The following is a 17,540-nucleotide window of genomic DNA, read 5'->3' as shown; positions in this document are numbered from 1 at the left end:
TTTTTAAATTGATTATCAACTTTTTTTTCATCCCGAAAGTGATCATAGTTCCTTCGATAGACCCGAATTCAAAAATTTAAGAAGAATATCGAAAAAAATTACCGAATATACCAACCGTATCCACTTAACCTCGCAGTTGATATTTTGGGTGAAGTAGTTGATATTTTGGGTAAATAACAGCTTCAAGCTTGTTGCAAAATTTCGTGTTGCTCCATGGCCTACTCTATCTAACAGGCCGGAAGTTAAGACATTGCCGATAAACGGGATATGTGAGAAATAGGACGGGTTTAAAAGCAGTTTATACTAGTTTACGTTGTTACTTAAAATATGTAGGTACTTTAATTCAGAATACCTAACTCTTACTGAGAATTATATGGAGGAAAACAGTAGTACAGCATTTCGTTTATTTGCGAATACTTTCATAATCCTTCTTCGCAAATAATAGACAACTCACTGCGAAAAGGAAGCCGAGATACTGAGTTTCATAAAATAAAGAAAATTCATAAATACCAAAAAGTGAAAAAAACATCATAATCGCCCTCAAAAATAATTCCACTCAGACCTTCCATCTCAAACTTAAATTCTATAAAACAAGAAGTCAACAGAAATAAACCCTGAACAAATAATACCAAAATTAAGTCTATAAGGGGTACAAAAAAATTATAGAGTTCTGACAATTCGTGAAAGGAATAATTTGAATTTCAAATGTTCTTATATTGACATATACAGGGTGTCCGGGAAAATATGAGAAATTTCAGATAAAACATAAAAATAAGATGACAAGTTCCCATCATTTTTTTTGCCTAGCGGCTCTCCCTACGGAGATAAGGCCTCCTAAATGACGTGACTGGGAATCCAATCAACTGGAATAAATTTCAAACTACTAAATATAATCCAAAGAATATTTGATATGATTAACAGTAGTAAGGACCTCTTAAAATACTGCCCTTAAATTTAAATTAGCTCTTTTAGTTTACCATGGGCGGACTAGGTTGTTAACGTGCCTTTCTGTGCTAAAACTGCATAGTTACGAATCTTTGTAATTTTGTCGGATTTAATAACTAAACTAGAACTTTTTTGTTCCTTGACTAACTTTCGTATCAAACTTTGTTGCCGACAAAAAAAATTAGAATTCATAGTTCTTTTAGAGGTAAATAATATATTCCTTTGTTATTTTGTTTTTCGAATACGGTTCATTTTATCGAAGATTACCATTTTTTAAGCTTAATGTTCAAGCTATCCAAATTTGATTTTTTATACTCCTTATCATACAGAATGTTGAAAATGTAGGCATTAAAAAGTGCAACCTAGTCCGCCCCTGGTAAACTAAAAAAGCTAATTTAAATTTAAGGGCAGTATTTTAAGAGGTCCTTACTACTGTCATATCAAATTTCCTTTAAATTATATGAAGTAGTTTGAAATTTATTCCACTAAAATGGATTTCCAGTGATGTCATTTAGGAGGCCGTACCTCCGTAGGGAGGATCTCTAGGAAAAAAGATGATGGGAACTTGTCATCTTATTTTTTTATGTTTTATCTGAATCCGAGAGATTTTCCTCTTCGATAATTACAGTATTGAAATTTTGTGACGAGAATGATACAAAAAACCGAAGTTGCTCGTAGTGCAATGAAAAAAAAACATCTAAATAAAAGCGATAATAAACTCATGAACCGTAAAAGGTTACGATTTTTTACTGCCGTGTGGATTTCGAAGAAAAGTAAAAGGATTATTGGTTCATTTTATAGAAAAAGTTTCATTCTTCGTCTTTGCGAGAACTGTGCAAATTTATATTTTGGAAATTTTGGATGGTAATTGCCCCCAATTCCCCCCCCCCCCTATTTCTACACCCTTGAAGGGCACCACCTGGGCTGCATCCAATACCGGACATTAGACCAGGGCGCCAAACTGAGGGGCGCAAAGGTAGTTAATAAAACAAGACATAGGTACATTGTAATAGAATAAAAAAATTTCCAAGCGCCAATTTCATTGAAAATGAATACGCGTTCGTAACTAGTTATTGAAATACAAATAGGTACGTTGCGCCTTTAACAACTGCGACATCTTTTTACTATACAGCATCGTATTTTTCAGCAATTTATGCCGTTTTTTTATGGAATCGACAAAACGTCCTCTGTTGAATTTGACAAGCTGATTTTGAGTTCAAGAATACGATTTCAATTTAAATTGAAAAGATGCCTGAGAGGAATAACAGACACTCCTTCAAGAATAATTCAAGAACCTACATTTCGAAAGTTTGAAAAAACCGAATAATGAGGTTCAAATACAATATATTAAATCTAAAAACCTTGGAAATTATTTAGTAATGAAATAATTGTTTGACCGAGCCTTCAGCTACCGAAAATATTTTTTTCTGTTAAATAACAAAACATATTCATTTTATAGCAGTCAATATAAAAGTACAATTAGTTGGCGAAATTTTATTTTGCCGGGGCGCCAAAATGTCTGGCTTTTAGATCTCGCACCACCTTAACACTTTTATAGAACGGCCACTGCATGTGGATGGACTTCCTCATTCTCATCTTGGTCGTTGATTTGGAAGTATCTTTTCCTGATGCTACTACTCTCAACCAATCTCTGAGGTTGTTCTTTTTCAAATAGTTTTTGGTCAAATATTTGAGATACCTTTTGGAGAAAGGAATTTCAGCTGGTGAAACTTGTTTCGTTCCCTTTTCTTTGGACAAAATATAACCATATAATAAAGAATATTCTCATTATAATTATTCATACAGTGAATGGTATAACTAACTTGTTGCCCCACAAGTTAATTGTAGATTACTGTTGAAATCAGCTCAAAATGCTTATAATTGAAGCGTCCCTTCCATGATATAAGAAGTAGTTTCACAGACACAGAGATTTTTTGATGCTAAGTAAGTATTTGAATTTGACTCAAACGTATATTCAAGTTGATGTACGGGCTCAGACTACTCAGAGAAATAAAATACAAAGAGATGCCCTGTCGTTTCCGTGTTTGTCTCTTTTAAACGTGAATTAGCATTCCTTGCATTTTTATTTCACGGTCTTTTCCAATAATGTCGCCGAAAGACATATATGTCAGTTCACTAGTAAACATCAACCTTTAAATATCTTTTTTGAAGGGTAAAGTGTATGGAGGTGATCGGGTAATCCTCAATTAGTCTACTTCTTAAGTAAAATATAACTATGGAAAAATGTTATTGAAAAATATGGGTGAAAGATTGACGGTATAAGTATACCTACTGATCTAGCGAGGACGTCACAAAACCGGTATTCTTGCTTTATTATTTACCAAAACCAATATACAGGGTGTCCCAGAAGTGGCACGTCACAGTGACAACGGAGGTAGGTCAGCTAAAGAGGGACCTAACCAGCCTAACATGACCCAAGTAAAAGTTGCATGGTTTTCGAGTTATTACCAAATTACGTTTTTTAGTGAATTTTCACCTTTTTTAACATTGTTAGGGTCAGAATTCTGCTGGAAAGCTCTCGAAGCTTATTTTTTTTGTTTTAATGGAATCTTAAATAGTTATTTAAGATGACATGAGTATGATTCTGTCAAAAAGTTATGTGGATTTCCGTAAATTAATGGATAAATCTTGATGTCAATTGCTAGCAAAACGAGAACTTCGACTTTGGACACCTGCTGTGAAAAAAAAATCCTTGAAACAAAACGAGCAAGTAACATCGAATACGCGTTGAAGAATTGCGTGAACGCGTATTCGACGCAGCCCGGACCATATCGGAAATTAGTTTAAGAAAATTGAATCGTAATTTTATAAAACGGTGTCATTTATGCATTAGAGTCCGAGGGAAACAGTTTGAACATTTACTGTAAGTTAGATAAGAATTAAATAAATAATCGAAAGTTAAGTCTGTTTTTAATTAATTTACATTTTTTTTCAATAATATTCCTTTTTCGCTTCCCCTAATCCATCTTTTTCCCTATTGTGACTTTAACAAATAATAACAAAGCCCGGTATCAAATGTAATGTCATAGCAAGCGGCAAAATTACCTGATAGCGGGGTTCCTAGTTTCAACTTAGTTAAGTAGGGCATCGGTAAAATGATGAAAATACCTAGTTTTATGGGCATAAGATTCGTGTATTGTACCATTTCTAAATCTGTCTAAAATGCCCAATTTTTTGATGTTACTTGCTCGTTTTGTTTCAAGGATTTTTTTTTCACAGCAGGTGTCCAAAGTCGAAGTTCTCGTTTTGCTAGCAATTGAAATCAAGATTTATCCATTAATTTACGGAAATCCACATAACTTTTTGACAGAATCATACTCATGTCATCTTAAATAACTATTCAAGATTCCATTACAACAAAAAAAAATAAGCTTCGAGAGCTTTCCAGCAGAATTCTGACCCTGACAATGTTAAAAAAGGTGAAAATTCACTAAAAAACGTAATTTGGTAATAACTCGAAAACCATGCAACTTTTACTGGGGTCATGTTAGGCTGGTTAGGTCCCTCTTTAGCTGACCTACCTCCGGTGTCACTGTGACGTGCCACTTATGGGACACCCTGTAGTTTGATTTTCAATTCAAGTTGTAGAGCATTTCACATAATTCAAATCTTATTTAAATACTCGTAAATTCCAAATTAAAAAATCCATCAATGCATTTACCTGATAAAATTCATAAGATTTAAAAACATGTCGCGAGATTTTTTTATGAAGGAATTGTACTTACAAGACTCAGAAGAAAGTGTGTATAATAATAATGTCGATCTTGACTTAACCACTAGTCTTGTTTTTCTAATTAATAATAATTCATATTTTTCACAAAATCTCGATATATATAGATAAATCACATAATGTAAATGCATTGATGGATTTTCTTCACAGGGCCGCCGCCAGACAATTTGGCGCCCCGACAAAATAAAATTTCGCCGCCCTGCTTTGCTTAGTTTATCTGGATTTTTTTTTTTGAAGCCTCTATTATTCCTCTCAGGTATCTTTTCAATTTCATATGAAAAAGTATTTGTTTACTTAAAATCACATTGTTAAATTTATCAAAGGACGTTTTATCGATTGTTTAAAATTGTTAGAATTGTTTAAAAGTACGACTCCCTATAGTGAAAAAACTCAGATCATAAAGGTGAATTTTAGTACCTACTTGTATTTTCATTGCTAGTTGAGAGCGCCTATTCTACCTCTTGAAGGCGAATTTCAGAACCTATAAGTATTTTCATAACTACAGTTGAGAGCGCTTATGCGATTAAAAAAGGTTATTTCACTAAGAATACATTTTAAGTCAAAAAGTATGACTTTGCGCCCATACAATTTGACACCCCGGCAAAATGTCCGGCTTGCCGATCCTAGCGGCGGCCCTGTTTCTTGAATATGAATTCTATTTTCTCCTTCTTATAGCTTTGAAATAAAAGCTAATTCTTAAATATTGATTTTTAACAATTTATTTTCAGGCATTTAAAGTACCTACATCATTTGTGTTAATTCTACATTCAAATTTGATTTGCCCCCAAATAGAATTCCTGTAGGTTTTTATAATTACAACAATATGGAAACACCTTTTCTGGAGAGCCCATTTTACCAAAACGATCATAGTGTCTTTTTGAAAAGTCGACAATTACAAGATGCAATATTTTGCATAAGTACAAATCCCGAATGGTACCATTGAGTATGAATATTGAAGAATACACTTCAATATTCAATGATGGTACCCAATTCAGCTGCGCCACTGAGTCTAACGTGCTCAGTGAAGGTTAAAAAAAAGAACTTGTGTCTGATTTACAACATGTTTTTGTTGGAAATTGAAAGTTTCTAATTATAATCAAGAAAGTTATTGATCAAATTCAATATTATTATGTATATGAAGAAAATGCAATTGAAATCACTTCAATATTCCCAGGACACCTTTCACTTAGACCTTGCCAAGTTATTTTCTGAAATCATGATGAATCATGTAAATGGTGATTGTAAGTCAGTTTTTATTATTCGATATCTGTCGCAGAATTACTTTACTAAGCAATGGAAATAATTGAAAAATTATTGCAACTGTTAAAACAGTGAAGTAGCTCCTAAATAATCCTGTATTCGGCGATGTTTTCGAGCAAAAAAAAGCTTAGGAAGTTACAAAGAAGCTCAAAATACTTGTACAAAGACTCCGTCAACATGGATATAACATTTCCTTGAAAATTTATTGTCTTCACTGATTTCCATTTTAGTGACAACTTTAACGTCTTTTCAAATAAAAAATTTTATGTTGGACCGACATCCTTTCAAATAATAAACTTTATGTTGGAGCGACGTCTTTTCAAATAAAAATTTAATTTTGGACCGACAGTGTGGTCTTTAGGGAGAAGACAGGGTAGACGGAAGCCTAGGCTGCCAAAATTCAGAGGCGACATTTTAAGCTTGATCAACAAAAATCTCATGTGTAGAAATTCAAAGTACCGAATGAGATTATAATTCAGTCAGAAACAACAGAAGATAATAGATACAGACAAATGTTACATCAAAAACCTTCGAAGGAGCCGCATTATGCATTATAATACTCATATATTGTATATATTACATATCTCAAATGACGTCTAATTCACTCCACAGCACGTTTTGACGGGTTATTGACGCTAAAACTCATGCACTCATCAGGCTTGTCCGTGTTCTTTTTGATGGAATTTTTTATTTGGTATTTGGGGCGGCTCCTTGGGGTTTAAGGATTTTTTTTTCAATTCTCTAATCATATTGTTAATTCCTCAGAAGAATGTAAAATATTGGAGAAAGGATTTTGTTTCACTATTTCCATCCGATCATTCTAAAGAAATATAAGAAGTAACTCCCAACCCTTTCTATAGGTTCAACTGTTTTCAAGTTATAAAGGAAAATTGGAAATTTTTTCTAGCTCTAAGGGATTTTGAGATCCTCTTACCTACTAGACAACGAATTTGGGACACTTGATGCAGGCAAAGTGAGTGAATTTTTCAATTTACCTTTGGCTTTGAGGAGTTCAGATTGAGTAAATGAAAGTAAGTCTCATAATTTTCATTTTTTAAACATTTTTCGGTGCTATGTAAATGTAATAGGACACACGACGCGAGTCACGTAGAATAGAAAGAAAAACTTTTCTAGGATTTGTTCCTGTAGGAAAAACTGCTGGTGGTGATTCTGAACAAGTTATAGTCAGCACACTCGAAAATATGTATTAACACTCAAACATATATGAGTACGCCTTTTCGGGGCAAATGTATGTACATTTGTTGAATAAAGTCGATTTATTATTATTATTACTGGGAAGTTAATCCAATTAAAATGATGGGAAAGGACAAAGGTTTATTTTTTATCACCAATCCTAAAAATGAATTAAAATTTTTGTGCAGGATTCAAATTTTTGGTTTTTATTCCCCTATGGCCTATGTTATTATCACAATTTGATGCCTTTAATCTTTTCATCTCTATGTTCTGCATTTTGCAGAGATGACTTCTGTTAGGGCGGTAAATTGGGTCCCTGTCTAGGGTAGTAGTTTGGCTAGCGACGACTCTGTATACCGAACATATTTTAGAGTATAGTTTTGCAGATTACTCGAGGAAATTTTCGGAAAAATGTATGTTATACTCGAAAATAAGGTAATTAATAACATTTATCATTAATATAATGCATTCAAAGTGAACCCTTTCCTTGTTTTTATCCTTTTTTCCCCCCCCTCAATAGATCGCTTCATTTCGTCATGACGACAGGTAGTAAACACTATAACTCTCTAACGAAATCTTCACAGAATTGAATTTTACTACAAATTCGTCATCAGTGTATCGAACCTTATCGTTTGAGATCTTAAAATATTGAATATAGATAGAAGGAACGGAATGTAAACATTTGTGCTTGATCCTGAATATAAGAGAGATAGAAGTTTAGTGTCACCAATTACGATCGAGCTAGCCGATTGTGTGTGCGAGCCATAGGCGTGGAGAATCCTGATTTGATTGTTGAATGCTTCATCAGGAATTCTTTTTTCATAACTTCACAATAGCTAAATCATTAAACTGAGAAAAACATCGACCCTTTTGAAACACAAAAGAATTTTTATGAATAAATCATATTGTCTATTTTTGAGCCTGAATTGATAATTTCGAAATTAATCCAATTATGTTACGCTACTGCTATAGTGTCCCATCAGACAAGAAGTGACGAATATATTGACATCAAAACAAATGCAGGGCCCCCGCAACCGCGAGTGCAACGCGTGCACCGCACGCGGGCGCCACTCTAAAAGGGCGCCAAAACCTCTTATGGACCGCATGAAGAACCGATGGACCAAAGATTTTCGAAAAAGATTCTTTCAAATTTTTTCAACAATTTTTTTTCCAAACTTCTTTCTTGCAATTTGACCAAGTTTTCGAACGTCGCAATCGGTATGAAATAGCCAGATTGCCATTATACGATTCTTTATGAGTAAATAAATCATAGATAATAATTATTCCTTTGTCGGGACGAGATTTCTTTATGGGCACCCGGCAACCTGCATCGGACGGCGGGCACCCTTTCTTCGATTATCACTAACACACGCATATGGTAAAATATCTAATTATCTAACTTCTTCTCTACCGAATCTTGGTATTGCCTTAAGAATCCTTCTCACTTTACCTGTGTCTGTTGCTTCTGGTGAGAGATCATTCACTAAATTAGAAATAATTAAAAACTATTTGAAGTCTACCATGTCATAAGAAAGATTTTCTGGATTGGCAATCTCAGATATAGAGCAAGAGATACTCGATAAAATTGATTGATTGATAACATAAAAGAATTTGCAGCAGCCAAATCTAGAAAAACATCCATTCAATTTCTGAATTGATCCTAATTAAATGTTTATGCCTTTATGAATAATTTATAGAAGAATACAGCTTAAGTTTTGAAACACATTTGTTACAACTAACACAATAAAGTTCTTAAGGCAATGAAGGTTGATGATAGATTTTCAACCATTCTACACTAAATTCTTAACGAAACTTGAAAAAAATTTTCCGATTATCCAGCAGTGCTTTTCTCCTCCTTCCCCCTTTAAGGGGCGCCAAAATATATTCCGCACGCGGGCGTTGATGTCCCTTGCGGGGGCCCTGAACAAATGCATCAGTTACAAGGCGATTTCCGTTCCTCTTATTGATTAATGTTCTAAGTTTGAAACTGTTCTCTGTTCAAAATTCGAAACAGAAATTATAGACATCTACGTATTCGGAGAACGACCGCTCAAAAATCAGATGAAAGGAAGCTGAAAACATGTCAAATTGTACATCATATGCTAGAAAAGTTTCGGTTTGATACTTGATACGGTGTTTAAAAGTAAAAATTTTAGTCCGTAATAAATCCGTTCTAAATAAAGTAGAATTCCTCTGTAACATTATTACGTTTTTGTTTATTCAGAGAAAAATAAACCTACCCAATTTTATTCGAAAATGGTAATCAAAAGAAGAATTTAGCGCCAATAGGAAAATTTTAACTTCAACTTTTTTTCTAATCCAACTTGTCATATGAACGTGAATAAAAGCTGTTAAATTATGTATTATAATTCAAGAATAATGGCAAAAAGTAATTATTATTACCAAGTCTCCACACTCTCCACACCCTGTGTAGGTATACGAAACTGTATTTACTCTCGGAAAGTGCATATCTAATTCAATTGTCTCAAATTGACGAATCTCTACTTTTTGGTTGCTGCTTTGTTTCCGATACGCCCCTGGCTCTCAATTGAAGACAAAAATGCAAAAAAAAATAATTTAAAAAATATCAATTTGATGTTCGAAGAATAAGGATACCTTTTGTGAAGAAATACGTATACTTGTATATCTCTCATTCGTACATTCGAAAAATGTAGGTCATTTCGTTTTGATTCAAATAGCCGTCGGAATATCGGCAACCAAAAATACACTTGGGAAATATTCGGCTTTTCCACGCAACATCTGACGCATCCCGAATTGAATCGTTCTTGTTCGGCTGTAATCGTACCCTACCTGTCTAGTGTCTGATCTGTCAATCGTCTAAAAACATCAACTATTCTAGTGTGAAATGTGTATCTCCCTTTAAAACAAATTTTCTATGTAGGCGAGATCGACCACTATTAAGTAAATGCGCGAATATAGTGTTAAGAAGTGTGTGCTGTCTTGACCAGTTTCAATGTTCACCGGGTCAATTCGTGTGAAAATATGCGAGGCACAAGGCTTGAGACCGACGGACTGCTCCAAACGCCACAACATGGCGTTTGGGAAAAACGACGATACGCAGCTGATGGATCCCTATGTGACTATAGACGTCGACGATGATACTCATGTAGCCCAAACAACCGCGAAGGCGAAAACCCTAGACCCTGTGTGGAACGAACTTTTCGAACACACTGTGGAAAACGCGAGAACAATAACTTTTACAGTCTTTCACGATGCTGTCATCTCTCCAGACGTTTTTGTTGCTAATTGCAGCATTCATTTCGAAGATATAATGACTACAGAGAAAGAAAAAGAAGAAAATGATTTGTGGGTGAGTCCATAGCCCACAAATTTTTTCGAAATTTGAAGAAAGTATCGATTTGTTTGGATGTTTCTCCATGGATTTTCTGATCTGTCCTAACATCTTCCTGACATGACCCTTATTCCTTTTGTTTACAGATATAATTCAAAATATTTACCTATTCAAAAACGCGATTCTTATTTGTGAGGAATAAGATTTTCTTCGAGACATCAAATTCCTCTCCTTGATTTGGGTTGTAAAAGTCAAGGTTTGTGTTCGATTTCTTGGGAATGCTATGAAACTTGAACATATCAAACGGAATTAGAATTGCCGAAATGTTGAGATGAAAAGTAATCGATTTTTTTTGCGGTGGAATTCAGTGCGATATTCTGTGATGCATAACCTACTTTATGTGTTCTATTTACGGAATGGGGGCATAGATTTTCGTTTCCAAATGGAATTGTAATAAGAATGGTTTCATGTTTTTCCTGGAATTATTTGTACTGAATGACAGCAGTGTGTTGCTCAATCAGACAATTTTGTTAGTAATATTTTTCTACCCTAAGAATTTACAAAACATAGGTACCTACCTGTTTTGAATAATGTGAAATGGGATGAAGAAAAACATAATTATCAGATTTATAATTACAGTTTCGTTTTAACCTCGGTTCTAACATATCTAGATGTTGAATACCTGATTCATGTGCCACTAGAAATTCACTTCACCATAAAAAAAAAAACAAAAGCCCTGACTTGAAGTAAGGGATGTTTGAGCACTCGTTCATTCATGCGTCAAATGCACCCTTGGCCACCACGGAATCCAAATTTTTTTCACAATTTTTGACATAACATTTGAAACGCCCTGTACTGGTATTTCTTGAATTAAAAAGTTTTGAACAACATCAATTACACATTCTTCTACTTCGAAAATGTGAAGTCAGTTCACGTTTTGGATATTGAGAATACCCAAGTCTATAATGAGCCTGATACTGACTACGCATATTTTCATTTTTATCAATTAATTTCAATTCATGTTTCGAGAACTAGTTGGAATAATGCAATAGTTGCCAGTTGGAACATTAATAATTGAATACTTATTTATATCAGGAAGAAGAAAAATAAAAAAATTACAGTACAAAGGTCGTAGAAATATTTATGCTTAGTAGAGAAATTGAATAACAACAAAACTCAATTGTCAAATTTAAATTTAAAATAAGTCTCCAGAATCGTCTAATTGGGACACCCTGTGAATTATATGTATAGGTTTATACATATTCCTATACCTCGACCTATATACATAGAGGAAGGTCGCCTAATTTTGGATAGTTTTTTTTATTCAACTTCTTTCGTGTGAAAAAAAGATAGGTATATTATTATTTTTTTTGTGCCTAAAATATGTTATCAACTCAATTAAAACAGTATACGCTCACAAAAATATTTATATCAACTCAAAAGAACATAATAAATGGACCAAAGTAAAATATAGCACTTTTTCAAATAAAAAAAAAGGGTTCCCAAAATTGGATACCTTATCCAAAATTAGGAACCTATTTTTCCGAGCACGTTTTCTCACTACCAGCACAGTCTTCGTGTGCCCTTTGGAAACAAACTGAGCACTGTATCCAGCCTTTTCCATGTTGATCCTCAGAAAAGTTTCCAGCGCAGAAAATACACGTCTGAGTCATCGTCATAAACAAGATTTTGTGAGGATTCACTTTCTTCTTCAACCTTTTGACTCTTCTTCATCTTTTTAGTTTTAACAATCGTCTTGCTTTTAGTTTTTCCAAAGGATTATAGTTTTGGTGACTTCCTTTTTTTTTAAGGGATTCTTTTCTACTGTCTTTCTATAAGAAAATCCTAATTTTGGATATCCAATTTTAGGAAGCCTCTCCTATCCAAAATTAGGCAACCACTGGACTCTAGGTTACGTGATTAAAATCAAAATGTCCATAAGAGTAATTCTTATTTTAAATACACAGGCTTATTCTACCACTATTCTTATACATCCTCGTAAACTTACACTATCCTACGCTAAGTACTTACCTTTTTATAACTGTTTATACGAGGTGAAACAAAAAACTCGTTGTTACAAATAAACACATACCTAATATTATTATGCCACCTAGTATTGAATAGTAGTAGTATGTGCTTCACACGGGATCATTTTATGTTAGGGGTGCTTCGTTCTGTGTATTCAATCAAAGGAAATTGTAAACGGATATTGAGATAATGCAGTATCCAAAATTAGGCAACTATCCAAAATAAGGCGACTTTCCTCTACAATTCTCTGGCCTCAAAGGGTGCTTCTCTTTCAATTTTTCGATATTCTGCTTAAATTTTCTATGATTCTGATGACCCGGTCACGAAACATAAGGCTCAAAATTCTTATTTGATATTTACATCTCAACTTGGTCGGATCTGTTGTTACGATATTGGGTGGTTTTTCCGAAATTCCGCTTTAGTTTTTTAAGCTTTGATATTCATCCAGAATTTTCTATGGAAATGCATCCAAATGCATGTTTTGAAATTAAAAAGGAAAACAAAATTTTGAACGTCCATATTTACGGAACCTTCAGTCGGATATTGCCCATTAACGAACTTCCAGTTTCTAGATCCTTCTGAAAATTATCGTGAAGGTATTCGGCCGGATAAAATACAATTTGAGGACAGTTTGGTCATCAGCGAGTCGAACCTTATCATTTGAGACCGTTGATAGGACAATGTTACGAAATGATAGAGCGATCTGCTCGAAGACGAGCGCTCAAAAAGGATTTCCAATTCATTGAATTATATTTTACATTTAGAACTTGGAGAATCTCATAGATAGGAATGAAGTAGTTTATTTAATTTTATTCAGCTAACGACACAAAGAATAACTAATATAATTTATTGTAATAATTAAACACAAATATAGTACGTTCAGGAATTATTGACATCCCGGGGGCCGGGGGAAAATCAAAATTATGTTGGTAAGGCCTCATTCTGTAATTTTTTGAATTGAAGAATTCGGGTTGGTATTGGAAATGTCATTGACAAAAGATTGAATTTACTTCAATTTGTTTGTGTTATTGGTTTCGATCCAAGAAATTGTGAAACTTGATTGTATCAATTTTGAATACACATCGATTAGTTAATTCGAGTATTTCTCGCAATACCATGTACATATTTCTATTTTCCTGGTTTCATATCGGATGAAAATTCATATTCAATATTGTGATTTTCGCATACATTAATTGTTATTGATAATACAAGTGCAGAACGCATTGTTATTCTTCCACGAGTTCAATTTTCAGAAACTGAATGAACCTGTGTTCTTCTGTACTATACATCAATTTCTTTAATTCACAGATTTTTTTATTGAAACTAATGAAATATTTATAAATATCGTTTAGTTATTTTTGCATTGAAAAATGAGGCAGAACAGTTTTCTGTATCACTAATTTGACAGATAATATAACGAGCGTTCATTAAAATTCATGGTCAAGAGTGGTGTAGAGTTGATTTTCTGTGATTACCAGAAGCGCTTAGCTTGTACCATGTATAGTTTCCAGATTCGAAGTATGTAAACAAATGTAAGTGATATGGTATAGTATATCCAAAGTCACTTGAACTAGTACATAAAAACGCTTGGCTATGGATGTCCCTTTGAAGTGGATAACGCGATCAGCTAAATACTAGGGTTTATATGAATATATTGTTAGGCAATAAATTCAATGGCCCCAAAGGAATTTTTGGAAACTTGGACAACCCTTGTCCAATCGAAATATTCTGGCTTCCTCCAAGTGACTTTGGATAGACTTCACAAGCTAAGCGATACTTGTTCACAGAAAATCAACTCTAAATTCTCCACAGCACTCTTGATCACGAATTTCAATGAACGCTCATTATAATAGTTCCAATTATACCAGCATGTAAGATGTCTTAAAACCTGGTGTGTGGACTGATTAGATTCTGTTTTGCCAATTTTGAGACTATTAGTTTAGCTTCTGATTGGCTAGGATCGGGTTTTAATTAATGTATCCTGTCAAAATCAAAGGAGAAAAGATCGAAATGAAAAGTATGACATTGCGGCGCCGCCATGAAATAAAACTAATATTTTCAATTTGGTCGAATGTCATTGCATTCAAAAATTGACGAGTGCATACACCATCTTACCAACATGTAATAATAAAATATAATCATGAAATCTGTGATATTTTCGCACGATTTTTTTATAAGATGTAACAGAATGGACGGATTACACACAGAATTTCAGGAAAGGACTTTCTCATTATATTAGGAAAAGCCTTATCATGCAGATTTCTTCATCTTTTTAGTAGCTCTTCATAATACTATTTGAATAAAACATTATTGGTTAAATATAGCCTTCTTTCTCGCCTTCTTTCCTGTTTCAATGATTTCTTTTCATTTGATGATTCTATATATTTTTATATAACCACAATGATACTTCAACTTTTGTCTAAGAAAATATTTGTTTCAAATTTCGAATGAAATTTCATCAGTTTACCCTTTCGAATGTAATAAATTCAGTTCCTCCACCATCCACATTGCTACATCGCATTGAGCTACTACGTATACATCTTATAATAAATCCAGTAATAAATTATTGGAAATGCTAAAAATCGATTTATAAATTTGAACAAATCAATCCTCAAAAATTATTCGACATGTAAACATAAAATCGAAATCGGTATGAAGTTATCAACAGAATAGTCCTAGTCGAAAGTTGCTTGCAAGCAAAAATTGCTTATTAGCATGGGAATGGCATTATTCAAATCGAGCTACACAGACCAATAATATCTTTTTCATCTTTATGGAGCCATTTATATATTTTCTGAACCATTTATAACATTTTGAGGTATTAAGAGGGTGACCATAAGGATAGTTCCTAAATAAATATTCATGTTTTTTCAAATGGAAGAAGTACTGTTCTCTGCTATAGTATTTGTTGTATATTCAGGAAAAATTTATTGAATGACATATTCCATATAGTTTGCCACTTGGGTGGGTACAGCTGATCTGGTAGGGTAGTATCGAGGGTAGTATCTGGATAAGAATTCATACTACCCAATTAATAGCTTTAAATACCCACTCTTGACCTGAAAAACTATATGTAGTTCGATTCAGTTTCCTCCTGTTATCACATACTTAAAGAATAAAGGAAATTTTTAACTGAAAACTACCCCTGAAAGATACTAACCACTCTCTCGAGACCTACAAAGTATACAATACTATAGTGTGTTTTTAAAATGGTGGTACAAAGGAAAATGAAAATTTCCTTGCATACTTTATAGAAAAGAAAGTCCTATAAACATGTGCCCGCCAACGCTTTATTTTTGAGATACAGGGTGTGTTTTGTAGTTCTATTTTTTTGTGATGATTCTGCCTGTTTATCGTATCGAATCTTTATTAATCTTCGTTACATATTGGGTAAATAAGTAGTAAAACTCATAATTAATTTATTCATCACAGCTTACTAACTGGATCTTTATAATAATTTGGATTATCCTGAGGAATAATTACTAGAGAATTGTTTGAAATTTTTTTCGAAATCGGAAGCACAAAACAAAACTACAAAAAACCGAAAAGTATAGTATTGTACCAAAGTTTTTTCTTTCATTAAACTAACAGTGGTCCACCAAAAAAAAGTTCTGGAGGAGAGAAACTGGCACTGTTCCAGAAAAAATTGAATCATTTGGATTTGCATTCAAAATTAACATATCAAATGATGGAAATTCAATTTGGAATATCCATGCCAAATCTAAGTTGAATATCTTGTAAGGTGAGGTGCTATGAGAAAAAAACAAAACCAATCTTCAACACCCTATATCTCGAAAACAAAGCATTTCCTTCCCTATGTTTATAGAACTCATATTCCTTAAAAGGATCTGAGGAATGAATCATTTTCGTTGGTATCTCCAATTTGGGAACACCTGTATATGAGTTGTCAGTCGATTCAGTTTTCCATATTTTCCATGTATCTACTGAGCGATAGTCCTCAATTTGATATAGTTATGAATTTTTAAAATTAACAACCACCCGCAACCTCTTTAACCATCATCTCAAGACATTATAAACTATTTGGGGTAGGGGTAGGAATACCATATTAGATTCATGTTTTCTTCATTTGTTAAACGCAGAAAGCGGTACCCTTCAATCAAAAGTTATTAATTTTTATGCAGGGTGTTTCATTGGTAAATGTGTATGTACATTTACCAATGAAACACCCTGTATAAAAATTAATAACTTTTGATTTAACCTGAGGTAGAGCTGCCCTAGACGAGTCCAAAAAACCTATATATTCCACTATACAAGGTGTTGAATGTCAGCTTGTGAAGAGTCCCATATTTTTCTAATACGGACCTGATTTTTTCAATTTGTTTAAATATTAATCGAAGGACCTAATGGAGTGAATTGTTCATTTCTTATATCAATCAAATATACATACTGTAGATGTGTCCCATATTTTTCTAATACGGACCTGATTTTTTCAATTTGTTTAAATATTAATCGAAGGACCTAATGGAGTGAATTGTTCATTTCTTATATCAATCAAATATACATACTGTAGATGTGGTTCAAAAGTTATAAGGAATTGAAAATATTGGTGAATTTATAAACCACCCTGTATCTCGGCTATGGGGAAGATTAGACAGGTTTTTTGGACTCGTCTAGGGCAGCTCTACCTCAGGTTAACGTATGTACATTTACGAATGAAACACCCTGTATAAATATCATATTTACTTTTTCTTAAACATAAGTCGAGGTCAAGGTCCAAGCATTATATTGAAATAAAAATTTAATCGATATTTCGCCTAATGTCTACAGGGTGGCCACTTTTTCAATGGGATTGTATTGGTAACTTTTAAACCATAAGAGTTAGAAGGTCGGTCAAATGGAGAAAAAGTTGCATGCATAGAAGCATTATCAAGCAGTTCAAACAAATCGAGATTATCAGGGCCGGTTATTGAGATATCATAAGAAAAGTAAATTCCGTCATTTTGATTTTTTTTTCCCACTTTATTTCAAATATTATCAAAAAATGTTACAGGAATTTTTTATTCGACAATAAATTGTTCTCAATTTGAC

At 33.4% G+C, this 17,540-nt stretch overlaps 1 protein-coding gene across 1 annotated transcript in view; it reads left to right on the top strand.

Annotated features, from left to right (window-relative positions):
- The first annotated feature begins 9,963 nt into the window (after positions 1-9,963).
- The window catches only part of LOC123688898 (protein kinase C), a 44,743-nt gene continuing 37,166 nt past the window's right edge, over positions 9,964-17,540 (top strand). The window contains exon 1 of the mRNA XM_045627638.1: positions 9,964-10,481. Coding sequence (XP_045483594.1) covers positions 10,125-10,481 — 357 coding nt within the window. The 5' untranslated portion in view covers positions 9,964-10,124. The remainder of the gene's footprint in view (positions 10,482-17,540) is intronic.

Source organism: Harmonia axyridis, chromosome 1 (genome assembly GCF_914767665.1).
Source record: "Harmonia axyridis chromosome 1, icHarAxyr1.1, whole genome shotgun sequence".
Lineage (NCBI taxonomy): Eukaryota > Metazoa > Arthropoda > Insecta > Coleoptera > Coccinellidae > Harmonia > Harmonia axyridis.
This window is presented reverse-complemented; position numbering and strand designations above follow the sequence as displayed.